The following is a 23,347-nucleotide window of genomic DNA, read 5'->3' on the forward strand; positions in this document are numbered from 1 at the left end:
AAAATGAAATTGTTCCAATATTGTTTACAATTTTTTATTTTTTATTAACGATATGGACGAGTAGAAATCAATATAGTAGAATGTGTGAAATATTAAAATAAAATATGATAATCAATGTATGAAAAATTTGGATGATCAAATTTACAAAATGATACGACTACGGCAAACTTAAAATATCATTAAAATATAATATTTCTAAGCTTCTTTATTACGTGCTTTTTAATGTATAGATTATTGTTTTTTATTGGTTTAGAAGGAAAAATATACTGAAAGGATTAATCAATGTTGAACCTAATCTTCTCTCCTACCATATGACAGAATAGAGTCAGTGGATTTTTGTATGCTATTCTTCTACTATGTTTTCAAAATATACTAATTTTGATATATTAAAAATATATTTTAAAATATCAAAATCAATATATTTTGAAACTACAAATCAGTACCAAAATTTCAGAAGAAAATTAAAAATAGACAGACCACTCATTCAAACACAGCCTAAACTGATGGGTATAGTATGAAAAGCATTGCAGTCAATTATTCATTCTGCATGAGCACAAGTCTCTTCATTACTACCAGTTGCAGCACACAGGGCCTTCCACACATGGACCAATATTTTCACTGGAGGGCGTAAGTTCTAGCAAAACAGATTTAAAAAACTTCTTTAGTGGGTAAAAGACCTCAAAAAAATCGTCAAAATGATGAAGTTAAATGCTTTCATAAGCTAATCATTCTTCTCATGATTTTAGTTTTCAACAATCAAGCAGTAATCCTTCCATCTTTAATAGTGAAAAAAATTGAGAACTTGAAAACTTGTTAGATGGAAAGTAACTTACCTTGAAAACTAACACCATTTCTGATTCTCCACGAATAATCAATGAAAGAGTCCAATAACAAGTCACTGGAGTCACACATTCTATTAGAACAGGTTTCAGAATCTTGTCAATGGGAACGAAGTATCGGATGACTTTTCCACTACAGCAAAGTATCCAAAGATAAAATAAGTATTTAATGGTATCAAATATGTTAAAATCATGTTAGGGTTAATATAAAGGACACCAAGATACCAGTTAAATGAGTTGAAAACAACTTGGACATAATCTGTCAGCTAAAACCAAAGACTTTGAAGTAAGATACTTTCATCATGAAAATTGTGATTCAAAATTCAAATACCCATGGCAGATAAGAAACAATCAAATTATAATTTGTTTCTCAAGTATGAACAACCAAAAGATCTCTAAACTGGCCACAAGCTTTTCAATATCCCAACCTTTTCTTTGAAAGATAACAGTTACAGAGCACACAATCCTTTTGCAGAACAGAATGTATTCATGCATTAGGCTTTACAGGGTCTCTCAATTCATGCTGAATATTGGCTGAAAATCAATCAACAAACGCATTACCTCACATAATGAGTCTCAAGCTGTACTCCAAAAGCGGGCATAATCACAACAGATTCTGCAAGCAAAATTACAAACATTGTGAAAATGGCAAAATAAAGTTTACAAATTAAAACATGGAAATGAATATATTTTCCATTCCAAGTTAAAATAAAAATAACAGTTAATCTTTCAAATACAAAACCCTGCTAGGAAGGTCCTCACCTTTCTTAATTGGGTTTCCAAGTAATGACTTCACAAGAAATATGTCAAAAAGAAAGCTGCAATACACAAGACTAATTGATTTTTCCTGTTAATAGAAGAAATGTAATGAAGTAAAGGTAAAAACCACAATATTTAAAATCCTTGAGTCATTGGAAAACAAAACAGTTGGAAGACATACCTTATAAGCATACAGATACAAGGCACATGCTAATACAAGAAGTGTTGTGGTATACACAAAAAAATATTTTGCATTACTCCTCCTCGAAATTATATGGTGTATGTCAACAACTTCAGAGGAATATTTCTGATCATGGACATAAGTATATCTGACATTGCTTTTTGAGAATTCGATCATCCTGACAAGAAAAACAATTTTTCTTTTCTATACTCAGCACCCATGGTTATCAATTCCAAACAGCAGTGAGGAGCAGCTAGCTCCAGCAGCGCACAGGAAGATAACCATTGCTTTAAAGATTATGAATACAAGTTAAATAACTTATACTAGACATATATAACTGAAAAAAATAAAATAAAACTACAAAACTAAAGACATATTTATAGTTAATAATCAAAAGCCATAGGTTTAAACAAAACAACGAAGAATGAAAAAAAAAAAGGAACTGCGACTGGATTACCAAAACTCACTAGGTCATAGATGAAAAAAGAAAAAAGAAAAAAGAGGGAAAAACAGGAAATGAAAATATCTTTTTTATAGAGACAATGTCACTTCACAGAGTATAGACTCATAGAGAGGATGGATTCTTACTTTCCAGAATAATTTTGTTATAGAGACAATGTGACTTAACAGGAGCTTACTCCTACAGTCTTCATAAGGCCATTAAGTTCTTCCAATGCTTTGGATTTACGCCATGTTGGCAACAATGACAACGCAAAAGTTCCTGAAATACAACGTTGGAGGATAGCATATAGCATGGTCAATAATTCATATCCCTGTGAGTAACCCTAAAACCCATAAAAGCCAATTCCAGTAAAAAAAAAAATCAAATAAAATGTGGGAAATTAATCTTCATTGCCTCCTTCTGTTTCTGGATGTTAAACACTGTTAAATCTAATACATAACAATCAGCAATGTCCTAACAACTAATATCATACAGAATGCTTAATAAAACTACCTAAATCCTTAATTAATAACAGAACAGAAAAAAAGTGAAATTGAAGGAATTTCATGTAGACACCCTATTTCATGCATCAAACACAAAACTAACAAGGAGTTCGAAACTTAGATTAAGAGAACGAAAAAAGCAAAAACAGCTCATGAGACTTACCTTTTGATATGCTCTCCAGGAAGCAAAACAACGGAGAAAGCTTTGTACAGAGTGTTTCGATGTTCAACACAAACATGACATAATGTCATAATTAAATATTATTTTATTTTAAACTTAAATATAATTTTACTTCCCCTAAAATAAATGAAATATTATTAATTTTGTTCCAATCGATTTCACTTCTTTTTTTTTTAATTTGAAATTATTGTATTCGTCCTTGTAAAATAAAACGAATGTAGTTGTTTCACATATGTTATTTTTTTTCATTCCTCTAAAATTTGATATCATTATTCTTTTATTTCAAACATTTATTTTAAGATAGATAGTAAATAGTATTTATTTTATAAAATAAATTTAGGGTTTATTTTTTATGTTTTTATATATTTGGTTTCTCCTACCTATGTTTGTCTCAGATCGAATACTAATAAAGCTTTATTACTATAAATAGCTAATGTAATTGATTGTTTAATAACTTCTAAAAATATTGATATGGTGAAATTTAGGCTGAATTGCCTTATTTTCAAGTTCATGTGATGGTGCTATATAGATTTAAGATAATTCTCACTTGATTTTTCTCTTCATAAAAATATTATTGTCTGTAATATATTAGCTTATAAATATATTAAACAGGAACTTTATTAAAGAAATGATATATCATATATTTTTACTGATAATTTAACCATATAAGAGACTTCAAGTGGTCAATTTGAAAAAAGTTCTTGTATCATCATTTTTTTTATAATAAGTGCAAGTTATCACCTATAAATAAAAAGTTCTTCTATAAGAATTGAAGGTGATATTTTGTATAGATCAAATATGAATTTATAGTGAAATATGCTTTAGAATCTTTCCAAAAATATTGAGTCCGATAAATTATATTGTTAGATTGAAATATGATTAAATACTTTTACATTTTGATCGAAAGTAATTCAGTTTTAATTTATTGTGTATATATACTATAATTTCGGTTGTGATGTAATATACATATACAAAGAAGTTGTATACAATATGTTATATGATATTTCTTTTAAATTAGTTTACCTTGTTTATTTGTACTATATAATAATGATTAATTTATATATATATATATATATATATATATATATATATAAAAATTTTACTAAACCTGTATATAGAGTTTTGGGAAGGTAATGTTCAAATGTTGAATAATATATTATATAGAGGGATTACAGCATATGTCTGCTGTATATTAGTGTACAGTAGAAGTTAGTACAGCTCAACATACATCGACATTGCTTTGTTTAACATGTGATATTATTTGTAATTATTGTGACAAAGATAAGAATTATAATTTATCGTACTATTTTCATATTATCTTTTTATTTTGTTATATCTTAATTGATTTCGACTAGGGATGACAAAAAAATTCACACCCGCGGATATCCGCAGATAAAATCTGTGACGGATAGTTGGTACCTGCAAATATTTACTACTCGTGGATTACGTGTAGCGAATCTTTTAATATCCGCTTATAAACGGGTCGGGTATGGGTATTATACTATCCCTACTCGCAGACATCCGTTACCCGCAAAAAATAAAAATAAAAATTTAATTTATATTTTATTAAGTTAAATTTAATTAAAATTAACATTAATTTATATTTTATAAGATTAAATATAATTAAAATTAAATTTTAATTTATATTTAATTTAATATATATTATATTTTAGGTTTAATTCCTATTTTGGTCCCACTTTTCGTAGGGTCTGTTCAAATTGGTCCTACTTTTTTTCAAAAGTTCACTAAGATCCCACTTTTCGCAAAAACGGTGCAAGTTAGTCCTTTTTGGTTACGGCGTTAAAAAACTAACGGCACAGCTGCCCAGCTGGAAGAAAACTGATGAGGTGTACATTTTTTTGTTGACGTGGCACTGTGAATTGGTGATTCATCCTGAGAGCAGAGGATTCATGGCTGTTTTACCCAAATTGAAAAGCAAAGTTAGGGTTCTGAAATCTAAAAGCAGGAGGTTTCAGCAAAGTTAGGGTTCTGAAATTTAAAAGCAGAGGTTTAGGGTTAGGGATGAATTCATCACAGAGTTGTTCTTCCTGTTCGAAGGCAACCTCCAAAGGATTTTCGCAATCCTCACACGGTGTTGTTTCCAGGAGAGTTGGGATAACCCCTATTTGCCACTGTGGTGATATTGCTGTAATGAAAGTTGCTAGAACTTCAAGGAATGCTGGGAGGAAATTTTGGGGATGTCGCCATTACAAGATGAGTGTTGGTGGGCAGCGAAAGAGATGTAGTATCTGCCGTGAACTGGGGCACAACAAAAAAATGTGCCCTTTAAATCCAGCCATCATCCAACCAACACAATCAACACAGGCACAAAGTTCACAACCCATTGCACCTTCACAGCCATCAAGTCCCCAATCTCCTCAACCACCACAACCAAGTCAAGATTCCATCCGAGATTTAAGTGAGCCAATACAAAGGCAGAAGTTAAACATTAGAAGAAAAGATCCATAGATTTAGTTGAAAATTTGGATGTATTAATATGTACTCTTCTTAACTACTTTAATTGTGGATGTATTAAGCACTTTCATTGTCTGTGTTGAATTCTTATCAAACACTTTCATTCTGTATGTTGAATTCTTATTAAGCACTTTAATTAAATATGTTGCACTGATATTATGTTGTGATATTTGGAAGTAGTGATATTATGTCATTATATATGTTTTTTGCCAGGTATCCTTAATATGTATTATAGTAATATAGTAAGGGACCAATTTGAACAATTTTTAAAGGAAAAAGGGACCATCGTGAACAAATTCAAAAGCAAAGGGGGACCACAATTAACATTTTTAAATCAAAGGGGGGACTAAAACGAACTTCATTACACGAACTCAGATTGTTCACTCATATTACATCCATAACCCTTATTTTTTCCTTCATCATGGGGTGCCAAAACATCACTTCCCACCATTGAAACACCAGGACCAGCCTAAGAAAAGTGCAAAAAGTGCTTAAAACTCACCTTTTTGGCCAATGGTGACCCCAGTTCACCTGACTGAGTACCTGTGTTGGACTTTCTGTACAAAATCCAATTTTCTCTCGGGTAATCGTTTACAGTGTCCTTGTAATCGATTACAGTGTCAAAAAAGGTGTAAACTTGATTTCTAAGGCATAATTCGAAAGGTCTTTGAGTATAGATTCCAACAAAACAAGAATCAACTCATTTGGAGTTCGGTGGAGAAAGTTATGAGCAAAAGAACAAGCAAAGGTCAGAGTTGACAAAAATATATGAAACGCTAACTTGAAAGAATAAACTGTACCAACTCAGATGTCCAAAAAATACAAATTAGTAGTCATTGGAAAGATTTTTGAGTCTAGTTTCTAATAAAAAAAGAATCACATCATTTGGAGGTCGGTGGGAAAAGTTATCAGTAAAATAGTCAGCAAAGGTCAAAGTTGACACCATGTTATCTCACCCAAGTTGCTCATCTCATAAACATTGTTTTTTTCCTCCATCATGGGGTGCCAAAACATCACTTCCCACCATTGAAACACCAGGACCACCCTAAGAAAAGTGCAAAAGTGCTTAAAACTCACCTTTTTGGCCAATGGTGACCCCAGTTCACCTGACTGAGTACCTATGTTGGACTTTCTGTACAAAATCCAGTTTTCTCTCGGGTAATCGTTTACAGTGTCCTTGTAATCGATTACAGTGTCAAAAAAGGTGTAAACTTGATTTCTAAGGCATAATTCGAAAGGTCTTTGAGTATAGATTCCAACAAAACAAGAATCAACTCATTTGGAGTTCGGTGGAAAAAGTTATGAGCAAAAGAACAAGCAAAGGTCAGAGTTGGCAAAAATATATGAAACGCTAACTTGAAAGAATAAACTGTACCAACTCAGATGTCCAAAAAATACAAATTAGTAGTCATTGGAAAGATTTTTGAGTCTAGTTTCTAATAAAAAAAGAATCACATCATTTGGAGGTCGGTGGGAAAAGTTATCAGTAAAATAGTCAGCAAAGGTCAAAGTTGACACCATGTTATCTCACCCAAGTTGCTCATCTCATAAACATTGTTTTTTTCCTCCATCATGGGGTGCCAAAACATCACTTCCCACCATTGAAACACCAGGACCACCCTAAGAAAAGTGCAAAAGTGCTTAAAACTCACCTTTTTGGCCAATGGTGACCCCAGTTCACCTGACTGAGTACCTATGTTGGACTTTCTGTACAAAATCCAGTTTTCTCTCGGGTAATCGTTTACAGTGTCCTTGTAATCGATTACAGTGTCAAAAAAGGTGTAAACTTGATTTCTAAGGCATAATTCGAAAGGTCTTTGAGTATAGATTCCAACAAAACAAGAATCAACTCATTTGGAGTTCGGTGGAAAAAGTTATGAGCAAAAGAACAAGCAAAGGTCAGAGTTGGCAAAAATATATGAAACGCTAACTTGAAAGAATAAACTGTACCAACTCAGATGTCCAAAAAATACAAATTAGTAGTCATTGGAAAGATTTTTGAGTCTAGTTTCTAATAAAAAAAGAATCACATCATTTGGAGGTCGGTGGGAAAAGTTATCAGTAAAATAGTCAGCAAAGGTCAAAGTTGACACCATGTTATCTCACCCAAGTTGCTCATCTCATAAACATTGTTTTTTTCCTCCATCATGGGGTGCCAAAACATCACTTCCCACCATTGAAACACCAGGACCACCCTAAGAAAAGTGCAAAAGTGCTTAAAACTCACCTTTTTGGCCAATGGTGACCCCAGTTCACCTGACTGAGTACCTATGTTGGACTTTCTGTACAAAATCCAGTTTTCTCTCGGGTAATCGTTTACAGTGTCCTTGTAATCGATTACAGTGTCAAAAAAGGTGTAAACTTGATTTCTAAGGCATAATTCGAAAGGTCTTTGAGTATAGATTCCAACAAAACAAGAATCAACTCATTTGGAGTTCGGTGGAAAAAGTTATGAGCAAAAGAACAAGCAAAGGTCAGAGTTGGTAAAAATATATGAAACGCTAACTTGAATGAATAAACTGTACCAACTCAGATGTCCAAAAAATACAAATTAGTAGTCATTGGAAAGATTTTTTAGTCTAGTTTCTAATAAAAAAAGAATCACATCATTTGGAGGTCGGTGGGAAAAGTTATCAGTAAAATAGCCAGCAAAGGTCAAAGTTGACAGCATGTTATCTCACCCAAGTTGCTCATCTCATAAACATTGTTTTTTTCCTCCATCATGGGGTGCCAAAACATCACTTCCCACCATTGAAACACCAGGACCACCCTAAGAAAAGTGCAAAAGTGCTTAAAACTCACCTTTTTGGCCAATGGTGACCCCAGTTCACCTGACTGAGTACCTGTGTTGGACTTTCTGTACAAAATCCAGTTTTCTCTCGGGTAATCGTTTACACGGATGCTGTAAACGATTACCAAGCCCTTTTTTGAACACTCTTAGTCATCCCTTGCAGAGCTTGCTCCTCCAACTAATGAGGGGTCACCCCACACTCATTGGACTCACATCACATCACCAACCACCCTCTCCCACCACTGAAACACCTGGACCAGCCTCAGACAGGTGCACAACTGCCTAAAACTAAGCTTTTTTTCCAATGGTGACCCCTGTTCACCTGGCTGACTACCTATGTTGGACTTTATGTACAAAATCCAATTTTCTCTCGGGTAATCGTTTACCAGGATTCTGTAAACGATTACCAGACCATTTTTTCAACACTCTGACTCATCCCTTGCACTACTTCGTCCCTCTACTCATCACGGGTCACTCCACACTTCTTGCGTTTATGGAAAGATTAAATGGTTGCTATTTTCCTCTCAAATAAACAACTTTAAGCAAGTGATTAAATGGTTGCTATTTTCTTTTTGTTTGAGGTGCTGACTATGATTTATGTGTAACTTATTGCTTTCCATTTCAAGTCATTTCCCTTGATCGTTTGTTCTGGTGCATCTAACAGGCAACCGCAGGAAAAAACAAGATGACAACTCTTGAGAATTTATGGTGTTGCAGAAAAATGTTACTATCATGAAGGTGATTTGGAATGTCTCAGTCTGTTTTATACATCTTATTGTTTTATACATCTCAGCTGGAAGTTCACTGATGTGGTGCAATGATTGCATTCTGTGCTATTGCAACTGTCTGTTCAAAACCTAGAATCATGGTGTCCATGTCTCTAATTTTTTCTTACGTAGGGCCTCAACATGAAAGGCTTCTTTAAGATGATGCAGCATGAATTGAGAGTAGATTTCTACTTGTGTTGTGTGGATATTTACTCTACCTGATAATGATAATAATACGTTTGCTATAAATTCACAAAGTTATGGTACAATAACAGTTAATGTATGCAATTATGCGTTTATTGCTAAGCTTGACACTGGTTGAATCAGAAGATGAATACTTTTGTTGATAATATAGATTAGGATATCAGTCGTCTCTAATAGAGTTAAGATTTTCACTAGGCAATTTTGGCAAGACACAACTTTGAGTATAATAATTAACAATGAGTATATTGTTTTATAGTAATTAAATTGTAATAAAGCATATTTTTTACAACTATTTAAAAACACTTTTAAAAATTTTGGTTCTGAATAAAGTATTCCTATAACTTGAATGTGCGAATGTGGTTCGGAGTGTAGAGTAGTTTTAGGTGAGAAATTGGAGGAATTGTTAGAGAGATAATTTATATCTAACTAAGAAATATAGGTCCCACAAAATGTGTGTGATTATGCAGGGAAAATAGCATATCAGAATAAGGCGATGGCAATGGCAGGAAGAGACGGCGAATAAGGCGATAAACAGATAGAAAAATCGGAAATTTGGGAGTGAAAGCGTGACCCAGTGGAAAATAATTGATGGGTTTGAACAGGGGTGATGGTTCTCTCAGACTATATTTTGCGGTTTTTGAAGTTTGGAGATTTCGAAAGAGGTGAGGTTAGGGTTAGAATTGAGAAGGCAGAGAGAGATTGGGAAAAAACGGAAGGTGGAATTGAAAGGGTGGAAGAAGGAGGAAGAGAAGGAGGAGAAGGAGAAGGTGGTGATGAGAAGGAACGCCATGGGCATATGGGAGGAAGAGAGTTGGGGCAGAGGTTGAAGGTTGCAATTGCAAGGTGATTGCCATGTAGAGTGCCACGTCAACAAAAAAATGTACACCTCATCAGTTTTCTTCCAGCTGGGCAGCTGTGCCGTTAGTTTTTTAACGCCGTAACCAAAAAGGACTAACTTGCACCGTTTTTGCGAAAAGTGGGATCTTAGTGAACTTTTGAAAAAAAGTAGGACCAATTTGAACAGACCCTACGAAAAGTGGGACCAAAATATATATTTTTTGTAATTTTATTTAAGTTTTATTATAATATTTTATAAAAATATATTTTTTTAAATATTTGTAAGTATCCGCAAATATTCACGAATATCCGCGAATTTTAAAATATCCGCGAGTATTTTTTAAACAGATAACAGGTCGAATAACGGGTAAATTTCTTTTTATCAAGTTGGGTTACGGATAGACACTATCCATGCCCGACCCGTTGTCATCTCTAATTTTGACATATATATATATATATATACTCTTTCTAATAATGATGAGTTCAGAATAACATGTAGAAGATAAATTATGAATTGATTTTTAGTTTCATATTTTTTTTATCAGCATTTTTAGTTTCACATGTACAGAGTGAATTTATTGGAAGGAAACCAAAAGAAATATAAATTGACATCTCTCCTTGCGTTCAAATTCAATCTATTATTAATGTAAAACTTGATAAAATTCAACGACACGAACACAAGATTCAGTGGAAATGGTGTTATACAGTAATATCTATACAAGCACTGTAGCCCTATGGCTTCATTATTTGTTTAGTTCCTCAATGTTTTCTGTACACTAAATTAGAAAAGAATGGTTTCGAAGTGTAGTATACGAACTGTGTCAAACTAATCTTCCATAGCAGAATTTAAACGTTGTGCTACACGTTCAACGCATAGTTTATGTTTACGTAATCCATGCCACTTTTTACTTGAAGAGTCGTTCATCAGTCGAAGCTTGGCTATCTGACTATGCAGTGCCTCCAAGTTGACCAGAGGAACAGTTGTTGGTCGCCCATGAGCACACTGAAAAGAAAATTCCAAATTGTCATGAACACTGTCTTTCCCCTCTTAGATCCACATTAACGGAAACGTATATCTTACTTGGAAACAAAGCGATGTATGCTTTAGCTCTTCAACTAGAAGGGAACATTCTGATGGTAGCAATGAATCCCCAAACATAATTGCACCTTCAAAAACGCCAGCATTATCGGTAAAATTAAAGGAATATTACCGATGACTGCAATATTCTCTCACAAGATGAGAGGAACAGATGGGAGTTTTATTGCATGCTATTGAGATAAAATGAAGGAAAGATATCATATCATATATTTATAATTTCAGAAACTAGGAAGACATTATGATATTCAGTTTCTGACTAGCGAAGAATATTATGCTACACTCAAGAAAAGTGACAAGTGAATGATGAGTTATAGAGTTAATTGTCACATGTTATCCTCATAAAATTGAGGCTACACTCAAGAAAAGTGACAAGTGAATGGTAAATTAGAGAGTTAATTGTCACATGTTATCCTCACAAAATTGAGTTCTTCTTATAACTGCATAAGACGATCAAACCTATAACTTATTTATCTTCTCATTTATAACTTATAACGTCAATATTCTTCTTCAACCAAAATATCAGAAGGGTCCACCTCTGTTTACTCATCAAATAGGTAGATAAAATAAACATATCATCAATACAGCTCTTGCACATAATTATGAACAGAGCTTACTTTCCTAACTGAAGAAATGACCCTAGTTTTGTACAAGGAAACATGTAAGCACAAGAACGATTTCCAAATGCATTGACCATGTGATTGCAGGGATTTCTGCGGTTACGCACATACCTCTGCATGCTTTCGAATTTAACAATCGTATGACAGAGGGTGGCATTGTTGATGATCCATCAGTATCAGCAAGCTGGAAGGTAATGATATATTGGAAGTTAGAAAAACATAAAATGTCCAACCTTTTAAGGGAGACAAGAGAACGTAGAAAGGAATTTGATCAGGATGTTTATAACCTGCTGAAGAAATTCTAAAAGATCAACATCATTTAATTTGACCCCTAAAATACACGGTACCTACAAGTTGTGATTACAGTCAGTAATATGCAAAACATGCATTTAAAATTAAAAAACTAAATGCAGAAAATAAAAAATTTAATATTTTCAGCTAGTTAAAAGAAGAATTGAAGGGTGGAAAAAACAAGTGTTGACCGCAATAAGTGTGATCCTTGTTTCTTGTCTTTTTATAACATCCAGATTCCTGCAAAGGCAATCAAAATTATAAATTAAAAAAACCTGAATAACAAATTGAAAGAAGACTTAGCAAATTATCCCATTGTTCAATTTTGAATCCAAACAATAGTTTAATTGGTAGGTAGAGAAATTTTATGTGATGCAAGCCATGAACAAATAAATAACAGACATCACAAAACTATATATGTTGTAACATACTCGGTCAAGGTAAATATATAAAAACTCTACTGGGGAGCCAGAGAGGTATACCTTCTAAAGGTCTCGGAATTATTAGCATGGATGTTGCAGATCCAGCCCCAATCTTTGATCTGTTCGCTATAACTATGAAGTAGTTGATAACCAATCTCTGGCAGTACCTGTATCATGGATCTTACTAGCAGTGTACGAATTTTAAGATTTGGAAAAATATCATAATCTGGACATTAAATTCTCTAATTCATAGAATACATACCAGTTCCAGTTCAGTATGCAGATAGGTTACTGTTTTTGCTTCTCCCGACAATACCTAAGTATTTGACTAGTTTCATAAGTAATACTGGAGAATATTTCCGATAGACTCAGTATGAACAAGTTTACCTTTTGACGCAATTCTTCCAGTCTGATTCTTTCATCTGCTGCATGCTGTAAAAGGAGTACTACTATTAATGTTACCCCAAGTTTCCTTCTTAGGTTCTTACCGATTAGAAAATCGTGCATTTATTATATCTGTTAGCAGGCATTTCTGAAGCTTTATTCATTATTTATAGTAATAAACTCAAGTCAAGCTGAGAGGTCCAACAGAAGGCATTAAGAAGAGAGAGAGGAGCAATGGGACTATATAGAAGAGGAAAAGGATGTTGAGGAGAGATATTTGGGTGCTGCTAAAGTGAGTCTACCTGTCTGAAAGGATAGTGTAATTCAGAGTTTAATAAATAGTTGTGGGTTACATGCTCATGGGTTACCTGGATTCAATTCTATTAAATTATCTGTTTCTCCTAGGTCTATCTGGTCCTCAAATCTTTGGGCTTAAAAATTATGTAACTGTCTGTAATGATGGGACATATAGGAACAACGGGAATCCCTAAGCTACCTAAGCGTGGTCTTCCTCATGGCTCATCAAATCATCACCCTTCTATACACCCCAAGGGCAAAATGCAGATAAACTAAACATGCAGATTGGCATTAAAGTGAGAGAACTAACAGAAAGATGTTACTATTGTTAAATTGTACAGATGCATACACTTATACAAAGATATTCAAGAGTATTCTCTTCCAATGTTGCAAAATTAATATACGAATACTGGTTTATTCTATGTGCCAAGATGAAATTATATGCATGTAGGGAAATATAACAAGTGTTCCTGAGTAAAAGTATATTTGCCAGTTTGCAGGATGATAGGCAGCGAAACTTTGAGATACAAGGAATTGCATGATTTCTAATAGACCTTCAGGCTATCGACACTTTCATTCACAGAGGCTATTGCACTATTGTTATCCTCGGTTTAGCATCGTTCCATAAAGGACTTGGTGCACCTAAAAATGAAATTAAACCATTCCGCTATAATATGCAATAGACAGACCTGATCAATAACAACAAGGGTTCTGCCAGCCACAACTGGAATGAATTTTTTATCCACCTGATGCAAAACTTTAGCATCCTCAAGACATTTCTTACTGATAGTTTCTGGAATCAATGAATCTCCAGCAAGATGCAATCCGGAAGAAATGTCAAGTATATTGTTCCGACATTGAGTATTAGCCGCCGGTCTATCATTCTTCTGTGCAAAGATCATACTCATAGTCAGATCAAATAGACATCCTCCATACTAATAATTGTCGTCTATGTAACATAATAGGCCTCTAAATATTTACAACATAACTGTAAAATCAGGTGAGCAATTCCTCCACTTAGTCCCATAATCTATGGGATCTTGGACATCCTTAGAGAGCAATTCTGAAATACCAGACAGTAAGGGTTTAATAGCAGGTAACAGTTAAATGACAATACGGACCTTTTAAAATATTCAACTATTGATTCTATTAACATTAAATGAATAGCAAGCACGAAAATATTCAACTGTTGATCATATAAACATGAAACAAATTCAAGCATAACCCAAATAAATAACAACTAACTTTTTTATGTAGAAGACAGTGCAAATAAAATAAAATATTGGCCTTTTCATTTGGGCAGAAAATAATAGACACGCCCAGCTTTACGAAGCCTCATGAAATTAATTGTAAAGAAACTTAACATTTTTAGAATTAAATAAGTAGCTCAAAATAATCTGTAAAGATAAGTAGGCTACAAAGCAAATAGACTTCTTCCTCAGGCCAAATTTCAAGGCTGGACAATCTGAATATGATTCCGAGCCATAACTAAGGTATTTCAAAGGAGCTCATCTTGTCATATCAGGCTTCACTTTTACCAACACATTGAACTTACCCCCAAATGGAGCACAGTTTTGAATGTTGAAACTGTCAAGTTCTTCAATCTCTGTTATGTCATTAACCTGCATAGCACCCAGAACCTTTGAAGTTTGTTTCACATTGATTCTACAATCAATGCAAAACCACAAGGATCAGTAAGAATTTAATTCCCAACATTTAAGCAGCTTTTATGAATCAATATAATATAATCCTACTTGAATTCTTGCAATAAGAGATCTTTAGAGCTTTCGTGACGAGCAACAGGAGGCTGTTGAGGATCTTTAGAATTACTAGCTTCTGCATATTCAAAACCATTGGTTCCAATTTGTGCTGTTGGGAAATGTTGCTACATAACAAAAGGGAACAAAGGAGAAAAATAAAAGGAAGAAAATGTAAAACCTTCATGATTGAAGCCAGGGTTATACACTCGGTCAATCTGTCTTTTAGCTTTTATTTCTGAGGGATGATTTAAAGAGAAAAACCTCCTTTTGCTTCTATAAAAAGGAGGAGCTGAAATGCTTCTTCTAGATCTTTCATGATTTTCCTCCACAGTTGAATTTCTAAATTTATCTGTTTTGCCTTTGTCCTTGTTAGGCATCTTGCATCTTTTAACACATAACTCAGGCAACAGCCAGTCTAGCTTCTTGTTTAACATATCTGACCTTTTTGTAGAATGTATGTCACTGAAATCATGGCAGTCACCTAATTTGTTGAATATTTCACCAGAATCACCAGCAACATCAAAATTAAATCCAATGTTTGCATAACTTGATGCACAGTGATGCTGGTTGGTATTCCATGTCGTATTGTAGCTGAAATTGCACTCATTTTCTCTTTCATCAAAACGATTTTTATGATGGATCCATTTAAGGCACCTAGATACTCCTCGAATATCATCTTTGATATCAGTTGTACGATAAAAACCCAGTGCATGTCCTTGAGATGATGGTTTTAGGTAAAGAGGATGCCATTCAAAATTTAATGACCGATCATCTGAGTCAGAGCTTCCTATTTGTGATGCTGAGTAGCATAAATCTGAAGGGAGAATGTTTTCTTCAGCCAATGGTCTTTCAAGAAAATCGAAATTTTTAGACATCTTCAATTTCTTTTTTACTTCTGGAAAGGGATGGACATATAAATCCTTACCACTTCTATAATCCTCCCCTGTATTCTGCTTGCTACAAAAGCTGTCGGTTTGGAGTTCATGATTATCATTTCCAGAGAAATCTTTCTTTGACAGGATACTTCCTAGTGCAGAGCATCCCTTTAGAAATGGTTTCTGCAACTCCCCATTAATATTTACATCATATCTGTACCCATTGTAGTTATAACATAAATCATCTTGAAATGACTCACTGATCACATCAGCTTCTTTATCAAATTTTCTTCCATGTGAAGAACTTGGTTCATCGAAAGGTACATCATTTAAATCCTTACCACCCCCTGTATTTTGCTTGCTAATAAAGCTATCCTTTTGGATTTCATATCCATCATTTATAAAGAAATCTTTCTTAAGCAGGATACTTCCTGGAGTAGAGCATCCCTTTAGAAAAGGTTTCTGCAAATCCCCATTAATATTTACATCAAAACTGTGCCCATTGCAGTCATAATGTAAATCATCTTGAAATGCTTCACTGATCGCATCAGCTTCTTTATGGAATTTTCTTCCATGTGAACAACTCGGTGCATCAAAAGCTACACAATCATTTAAACTTTCTATAGCAGGTATTTCACTATAGAAAAAGTTATCTCCTTTCAACGAACTGCTGCTATCATGCATCAGCAAACTTTTCTGCCTTCTTGTCACAGTGGATATGCACTTGGCATGTGAATCATCCAATAGGTTGCCAGAATAACCAGTCTGAAAAAGAGAGTCTCCTATACTTTGTTTCTCTTTGAACATCGCGGTCTCCAAGTAATCAATGGAGGTTCTAACATCTTCCCTGTTAGATTGATGATAGTCATCTTCAATTAGCTTGTCTGAAGTAGAAAAGAATAGATCTAGGCAATCCTTACGATTTTGGTTTCTAAACCTTGACATATCTGCATCAAAGATATATGACAACAGTCTTCAGATGTTAAAAGAGAAAGCAAACATTGTAGCATATAAATCATTCAAGCAATGTTTTTCTGCAAAAATAAGGACCCTATTTCTATCATAAAAAGTATAGAAGATGAAGAACAAATCACAAATGTAAATGGTTAAAATGATCAGACTAAATTAGTGCAACTGTAAAGGAAACTATTTGATAATGAAAGTTACAAACTTTACCTGGTACGTCTGAAATGACACTGACATATGCTTTCTCTTGTTGATCTTCTACCATGTATGCAAATTGATTGGAGGGCTCTACTACAAGAATCTCAAATAATAGAAGCATTAAAATTATTAATTCATTGAACTATATATCAACATGATGCAGTGAGAGGGTATACCAGAAGCTATGTTTTCCTCCCAGAATTGTTTGACGACCTTCTCAATGAAGTTTAGAATAGGTGTCCAATCCTTAAAATGTGAGGAAAAAAAGAGACAATCACATTTATGAAGCGTGCATGGTTGTGTTAAAATAATTCGTAGCAAAATTCGAATATGATGAGAAAAAGAAAGTTCAAATCTTCTAGTCATTGTTCCTTGGTGGAGTTAACCCAAAGTACACAATGTATAATATAAAGCATGAATCTAGACTAGAACCTCAAAAATCATTTATGGAAAAAAGAATGCATTCTCACGCATTGAAGCACTAACAAGATAAAATGAAAAATGAAAAGGGAAGCTAAGAAAAGCTATACCTTAAATTTAACATACGTTTTTGATGGCTCAAAGGCCAAATCATACATAGATCGGGGGCAACTTAAATCCAAGAGATAAGCGATACCCAGGTGACACCTGCTTCTCTTCTTGTTTCGGAACTCATTATCAGTAGTCCATGAGTTCAGATGTTCAAACCTGACCGCCAGTTGACTCAGAAGCTTATGAATTGGGCCCTTGCAAACAAATTGCGAGTTAACATCTTACCACATTAAGGTCAACAATGAAAATGTTTAAAGCATTTGATTCTTTTCAGATATCAAGATGTCCACTCTACCAATTATACAATATTTAAAATAGGACAGTCACAAGGATACAGACATACTGCAGGACCTGCAAAAATGCATCAAAATTTAGGGGAGAGGTCCCAGAAAGAATCTACACACAAGGGTAACATGAAATAGACAATTGACTTTTTATATTAGAAACATGAACCACCTCAATGTTTGAAGTATTGCAAGGACTGGATACGTATCCAGAAAGCTTTATGATATCATTCTCAACTTCTAAATAGTGAAGAGAGCTTGTGACCTCTACCCCGAAGCCACTGGTTATAAGTGACAGAGGAGAAGAAGCAGAATGTGTGCAGAAGAGTTCATCCTCTCTGAATGTAAGGTATAAGAGAATGTTAGTCAACTAGAAAAAAGATGCAAATTGTTCTGACGGATATAATATACCTTTCAATATCAACAACTTTGAAGGAAATATTTGGACGCACAAGTGCAAGTCGCATTACACACTTCTTGATTGATTGCAGTACCTTATTGGGACTTCCAATTTAGAGATGGAATTCACCAGTCAATCCAAAAATTTGAAACATAGTCATAGAGTTCATACAAGGTCACTACAACTTCAGAATACATATCACTTTTGTGGTAGGACAAGAGAAAAAGAACCTGGACTGTATGCATTTTCTCCGAACTGGTTGATTGTAAAATAAATCACGGACGACAACTAAAAGATACAAGGCCTCAATTAGCAATCAAGTCATTGTGCTAGAAGAATTGGAAACAAATTTCATCATCGGGAAAAAACTTTCTATCCAGATAAATGTAATGGATATGGACAGAAATTAAAGATTTCTTGGTGAGAAATTATAAGAGCAACCAACTTAAATTACAAGCAAAGGGAAAGATTTTTTTCAAGTGGGGGAAGTAAGACAAATTAAAAGTTGTCTAATCTAGCAATCACCAAGTAAAAGATTTCCCTATAGGGCCAACAAATGGTCAAATTAACAACCATTTCATTCAATGGACATGATCTAACAAACTACGATCATAGCAGTGTATGTGTGTGAGTGCAATGTCCCAGTGTCCTATATTTTGGAAATTAATCACGTTGGAGTCTTCAGCCAGGTTGCATCTAGAAAGAATCGATGTCAAAGTCTATATTTCATAGATCTTGAACGTAGCTTCAAAGTTATAATTAGTAGCAATATCAACCTGTCAAAACATGCATTATCAACCAACCAACTATCAAAGATGACACGATAAACAATTGATTATAAAATTTAGTAGGTTGAAATTCAAATGGCAACTATCTTTTGGGAAAGAAAAGAGGAAGCAAAAGAAGATTGAAGAATCCCATAAACCCTAGCTAACAAATAGCATTAAGTAAAACTAATACACCTTTAACAACTAACCACAAGTTTATGGAAATATATGCTAAAGGATAAGAAAAATCTTATCTTATACATGTACATATATATGAACCAACAGAAAAACGAGAGAGCTATAAACCATAGAATAGTGACCTCGGATCTTAATTAGCTTAAATTGAGAATGCAAAGCCAAAAAGAATTAGATACACGGATTTTCACGACTCTAAATCCTAGAATACCATGTAAGAACCCATTAAAATCAGGGAAAATGAATGTCATCCAAGTATTAGTAAGTGCCATTCTCGGACATAAAAGGAAAAAAGCAACCGTCAGATTCACCAAAATTACTACCTGTGGTGCCCACTTCCTTTCTATCATCATCAATGCCAAGATATAAACACTTGCAACCCTGCAGTCAATTTAGAAATGTAAACTTAAACAAAACGTACGTTAATAGCAGCTATAATATGATTCATGTCTCCCTGAATAAAGCATCGGAAGTTCTGCCATTAGTTACCTTCAACACTTTTTGATATCCATTTGGCCTTCCATGTGTTCTTGTCACAATTTCCAGCACAGAGACATCAGAAATGGAAGCCAAAGCCTCCCCACGGAAACCAAAATTCTCACTCGTAACATTCAGGTCAACCAAATTAAGAAATTTTGATGTTGCTGTTTGTTCAGTATATGCATAACATTATCAAAGGCAGCAAGGAAACTCAAATTCATGGAAGAATAAATAAAAAGGAGGCTCCCCTTTTCCTCTGCGTGTAATATAACCTAACAAAAGGTCACTCATGATAGCTTCTTAGATCTTGTGTTAGATACATTGCAACAGACTACAATGGTCTGATCGCTCTAGTTACCTTTGTTAACTAATACTTTTAGAACAAGGAACTAAAAGCTCATTTTAATACAAAATTCCCAACACTGACCCCAAGGAAAGCTGCGTATACAAATTAAATGGAAATTAAATAATTTAACAACCTACAATTACCTCCAGAAAAGAAATTTTAGCACACAACCGGCAACGTCAATACCTAAAGAAGATTTTATCTTGAAAGTAAACTACGCATTATTACCATGAGAATCTTAAAACAATAAAACGTCTATTGGCGGCTTTCTAATCACGACATTTTTTTTTTACTTTTAATGAACGTATAGACATATCATGATAGTCCTGCGTTCAGGAAACGACCACCAAAAAATGGAGCATCCAGGCAAATAAAAAAAGAAATAAAAACGAAGAAATGCATACCATATCTTTCTCCCACCAACTCAAGACCATCTCGAGTAATTCCACTTCCTACAAACACATTTATCGAAACCATAAAGATACAACGAAGCCTAAACGTGCCATGTAGCTCCGAATTTTGAGCACGAAAAATAAACAGACGTTCATTTCTGCAAATAAAACTAATAAAAAATTACCATTATCAACTACTTTCAAATAGGATCTCCCAACACCAACAAACACTGATACCTGTAAAAAAAACACAGCTCAATCGGTATACCCCGAATTCTCGAAGTTAATGCACTTTTCACTTCTCTCTCGGGTGTTACCTTTGTGGCACGAGCATCGAGGCTATTGAAAACCAGTTCCTCGACAACGCGCGTGAAGTCGAACAGGAAAATGCCAGAACGCAGTGAACTACGTACTGCTTCCTGCAAAGGCTTTATGCTGGCCATCATACTCTGCCGCTGCCATTACGAAGAACATGCATAGTCGATCGCTTCACCGGCTCCTAGGGTTTATGATCGGACGGTGACGTTTGATCGGGAAAAACCTCTCGGAGAGAAAATGCCTCACTGTCTTGCTATTTTCGAATTCTGTAGTGAACGGCGGTTTGAACGTTTTATATACCTTGAGGTTATGATAATATCACCGCGGATGATTTTTGCGTGGGACTGTCAAATTGTGAATGAGTTTACTTGAGTTATTTACATAGGGAGCACAAGTTGTCATTATTATTGATCGGTTCTTTGATTTTTACATTAAAGGTTTATTAAGTAGTAAAATTTTCATCAGAGTCTCCTAATGTTCTATAGCTTCATTTAATTTATTAATTACTTATTTAAATATAGACACTATAATTACTATAAAAAGTGATTTTTAAATGCAGAATTTTACCATCATAAGGAAAGAAACTTTTTATGACATGAAATTAGTATAAAAAAAATTCAATACTTCTGTACATGTTATTTCTATACTCGTTCTTTTAATCGATATAAAAAGGTTTTCCTACACTAATAAAAAATATCACTAAAAATTAACATCAATGTCAAAAGACTTAATATTGACGGTACAATAGGCATCTTACGATGAGTTTTGTCATTATTTATCATATTGATGATTGAATTTTGTTTATGATGTGAGCACAATTACATTATTTGTTTTGTTATCTTTTCATTTACTTCAATATTTGTTAATTTGAATTTGATTATGATTCTTAATGGAACAAATTTTAAGCACAAGAAAGAGAACATAAAAATTGTTCTTGGTCACATGAATCTTGATCTTGCATTAAGGTTGAGGAACACCCCCTCTTATGGACTCCAATACCTTGGAAGAGAAGAAAGATTACCAAAAATGTGATTGCTCAAATTGCATAAGTCTTGTGATCATCAAGAGCTAAATTCCAAAGGTCTTTGGGGGTACTATCTCTAAAGAGATAAAAAAAATGTCAAAAATTTCCTTGTAGAAAATAATTTTCTTTTTGCAAAAAGCGACAAAACGAAAATGAGTGCTCTTTTTCATAGCATGATTTTCATGAAATAGCATGGCAAAGAAAATGTGAGAGAATACATTATGAAAATGTCAAACATTGCTTCAAAACTTAGGAAACTAAAGTTGTAATTTTGTTCACAAAAAATTGTATAATAAAGATCTATAATTTTGTCCACAAAAATTACACTGGAAGTTTGGTGTAAGATGTCTTATAACTGTTGAAAAGAGAAATAGTTTTTGAATGAGCTTATTTCATATTGTGTATAAAAAGATGAAATGTTGAAGCAAGAGAGAGAAAAATGTTCATTTTGTAAGCACCTTTAGAGACAAAGAAAAAAGAAAGAAAACTAACGATTCAAATAATGAAGTTGCTAAGGATCCAACATAAAAGAAACAAAATCAAGGTGCAATTATTTCTTTACAATAGGCCTGAACATGTGAAGAAGAAATGTACCAAATATCACGTTTGACGTGCAAATAAATGTATGTTTCTTAGTCTAGTTTGTTTTAAGGTCAATACTAAAATTGACAATACTAACTCAAAAGCATTATGGTAAAAACGTTTATGTCACATGTAAAAATAGGATTGAATGACTTGTGTTAAATGGAATCTTAGATTCCATCTTCACAAACCTTGAGGTTTGTGTTAAATGCATAAAGGTAAATAGGATAATAACAAAGAAATTAGGTGTGTGTATCTTTGTGGAATGATCATATAAACATTTGTAGAAAATTCTCCTTCTCAAAAAGTTCATATAAAATCGATCTCCATATATTAATGAATAAAATACATCCTCTAAAGTCAATGACATTAACTTTTAGTTGACACATCTAACGACCATGCTGAGTGGATTAAAATGTATGAATTGTGCCTAACACATAATTGACACGTGTAATTTAAAAAGAAAATCGAGTTTATTTTTGCTTTTCTTTTTCTTTTAAATTTTTTTTTTCTTTCCCTTTCTTCGTCCTCTATTCTTTTCCTTTCTTCATCACCATCAGTGCACCTTCATTCCTCATCATCACCTTTCTCACCAAAACGCACAAGTTGGGATCCACTACGACATTCTACATATTGTTTCAACTGCATTTGCAAACCTGACATAAGAAATGTCATGTTCCTTCTCATAGAGTATAATCCACGAACATCAATGCAATGCGTATTCCACAAAGACTTTTACGGGATTTCCCCCACACAAACGAGTCGTGCTGCATTGAGAATTGCACTAGGTTATGGAGCTCAAACGACACGTCCAAGATTCTTGAAACATTTTTATACTCAAATTGTTGCTTGTAGCCAAAAGGGGACAACTTCACATGCAAGTCTATTTTCGATTGTATGGCAACTGTTTGATTTTGGTTTTCTTCTAGCAGTGAAACACATATTTGCATAGGGACGTCGGACTCCATTTTGTATCACCTCCATTCCTCTTTTTTCTCCTTTCTTACCTTTTTTACTGGTGTTTAGAGAACGAGGAATGAACCACCATGAGAATGAGGAAAAAACCAATAAACCCTAAATCGTATAATGAAAGCCTTAAATCATACCACCCAAATCAAAACAAATACTTGGAAATGGCAA

General features: G+C 33.9%; 2 protein-coding genes across 9 annotated transcripts; both read right to left on the reverse strand.

Moving 5' to 3' along the window:
• Positions 1-480: 480 nt before the first annotated feature.
• Positions 481-2,970, reverse strand: LOC108335323 (uncharacterized). Of its 3 annotated transcripts, none has more exons than XM_017571315.2 (7): positions 2,888-2,970; positions 2,418-2,500; positions 1,780-1,957; positions 1,602-1,686; positions 1,401-1,455; positions 834-972; positions 481-634 (listed from the first exon to the last, which is right to left on the reverse strand). In XM_017571315.2, the coding sequence occupies exons 3-7, from the start codon at positions 1,954-1,956 to the stop codon at positions 539-541; spliced, it is 552 nt and encodes a 183-aa protein (XP_017426804.1). In that variant the 5' UTR covers position 1,957; positions 2,418-2,500; positions 2,888-2,970; the 3' UTR covers positions 481-538. The 3 variants fall into 3 exon arrangements, with proteins under 3 accessions (XP_017426804.1, XP_017426802.1, XP_017426803.1); XM_017571313.2 differs by having other exon boundaries at positions 2,368-2,500; XM_017571314.2 differs by having other exon boundaries at positions 1,780-2,066; positions 2,368-2,500.
• Positions 2,971-10,597: 7,627 nt separating this feature from the next.
• On the reverse strand, positions 10,598-20,936 carry LOC108335771 (DNA mismatch repair protein MLH3). Of its 6 annotated transcripts, none has more exons than XM_017571915.2 (25): positions 20,601-20,936; positions 20,469-20,520; positions 20,296-20,343; positions 19,555-19,709; positions 19,389-19,446; positions 18,334-18,391; positions 18,115-18,207; positions 17,876-18,041; positions 17,755-17,770; positions 17,419-17,639; positions 17,065-17,134; positions 16,901-16,981; positions 15,028-16,671; positions 14,844-14,925; positions 14,645-14,754; positions 14,079-14,152; positions 13,779-13,973; positions 12,796-12,840; positions 12,671-12,724; positions 12,469-12,575; positions 12,178-12,226; positions 11,983-12,042; positions 11,807-11,879; positions 11,061-11,146; positions 10,598-10,982 (listed from the first exon to the last, which is right to left on the reverse strand). In XM_017571915.2, exons 1-25 carry the CDS (start codon positions 20,727-20,729, stop codon positions 10,806-10,808), a joined length of 3,903 nt encoding a protein of 1,300 aa, XP_017427404.1. In that variant the 5' UTR covers positions 20,730-20,936; the 3' UTR covers positions 10,598-10,805. The 6 variants fall into 6 exon arrangements, 5 of the variants coding, with proteins under 5 accessions (XP_017427404.1, XP_017427402.1, XP_052725280.1 ...); XM_017571913.2 differs by having other exon boundaries at positions 13,779-13,976; positions 20,601-20,935; XM_017571916.2 differs by having other exon boundaries at positions 10,842-10,982; positions 11,061-11,196; positions 13,779-13,976.
• Positions 20,937-23,347: the final 2,411 nt, after the last annotated feature.

Source organism: Vigna angularis, chromosome 10, assembly GCF_016808095.1.
Source record: "Vigna angularis cultivar LongXiaoDou No.4 chromosome 10, ASM1680809v1, whole genome shotgun sequence".
NCBI lineage: Eukaryota > Viridiplantae > Streptophyta > Magnoliopsida > Fabales > Fabaceae > Vigna > Vigna angularis.

What these genes read in the sequence shown, in the direction of transcription:
- LOC108335323 (XM_017571315.2), bottom strand. Translation starts at nt 1,956, where the DNA reads ATGATCGAATTCTCAAAAAGCAATGTCAGATATACTTATGTCCATGAT. An exon ending in TGGAAACCCAATTAAGAAAG is followed by an intron (nt 1,456 to 1,601) that starts GTGAGGACCTTC and finishes TTTTGCTTGCAG; the next exon opens with AATCTGTTGTGATTATGCCC. An exon ending in CTTGAGACTCATTATGTGAG is followed by an intron (nt 973 to 1,400) that starts GTAATGCGTTTG and finishes ACTTTGCTGTAG; the next exon opens with TGGAAAAGTCATCCGATACT.
- LOC108335771 (XM_017571913.2), bottom strand. Translation starts at nt 20,729, where the DNA reads ATGATGGCCAGCATAAAGCCTTTGCAGGAAGCAGTACGTAGTTCACTG. An exon ending in AAAGTTGTTGATATTGAAAG is followed by an intron (nt 18,042 to 18,114) that starts GTATATTATATC and finishes CCTTACATTCAG; the next exon opens with AGAGGATGAACTCTTCTGCA. An exon ending in GGAGGAAAACATAGCTTCTG is followed by an intron (nt 16,982 to 17,064) that starts GTATACCCTCTC and finishes AGATTCTTGTAG; the next exon opens with TAGAGCCCTCCAATCAATTT.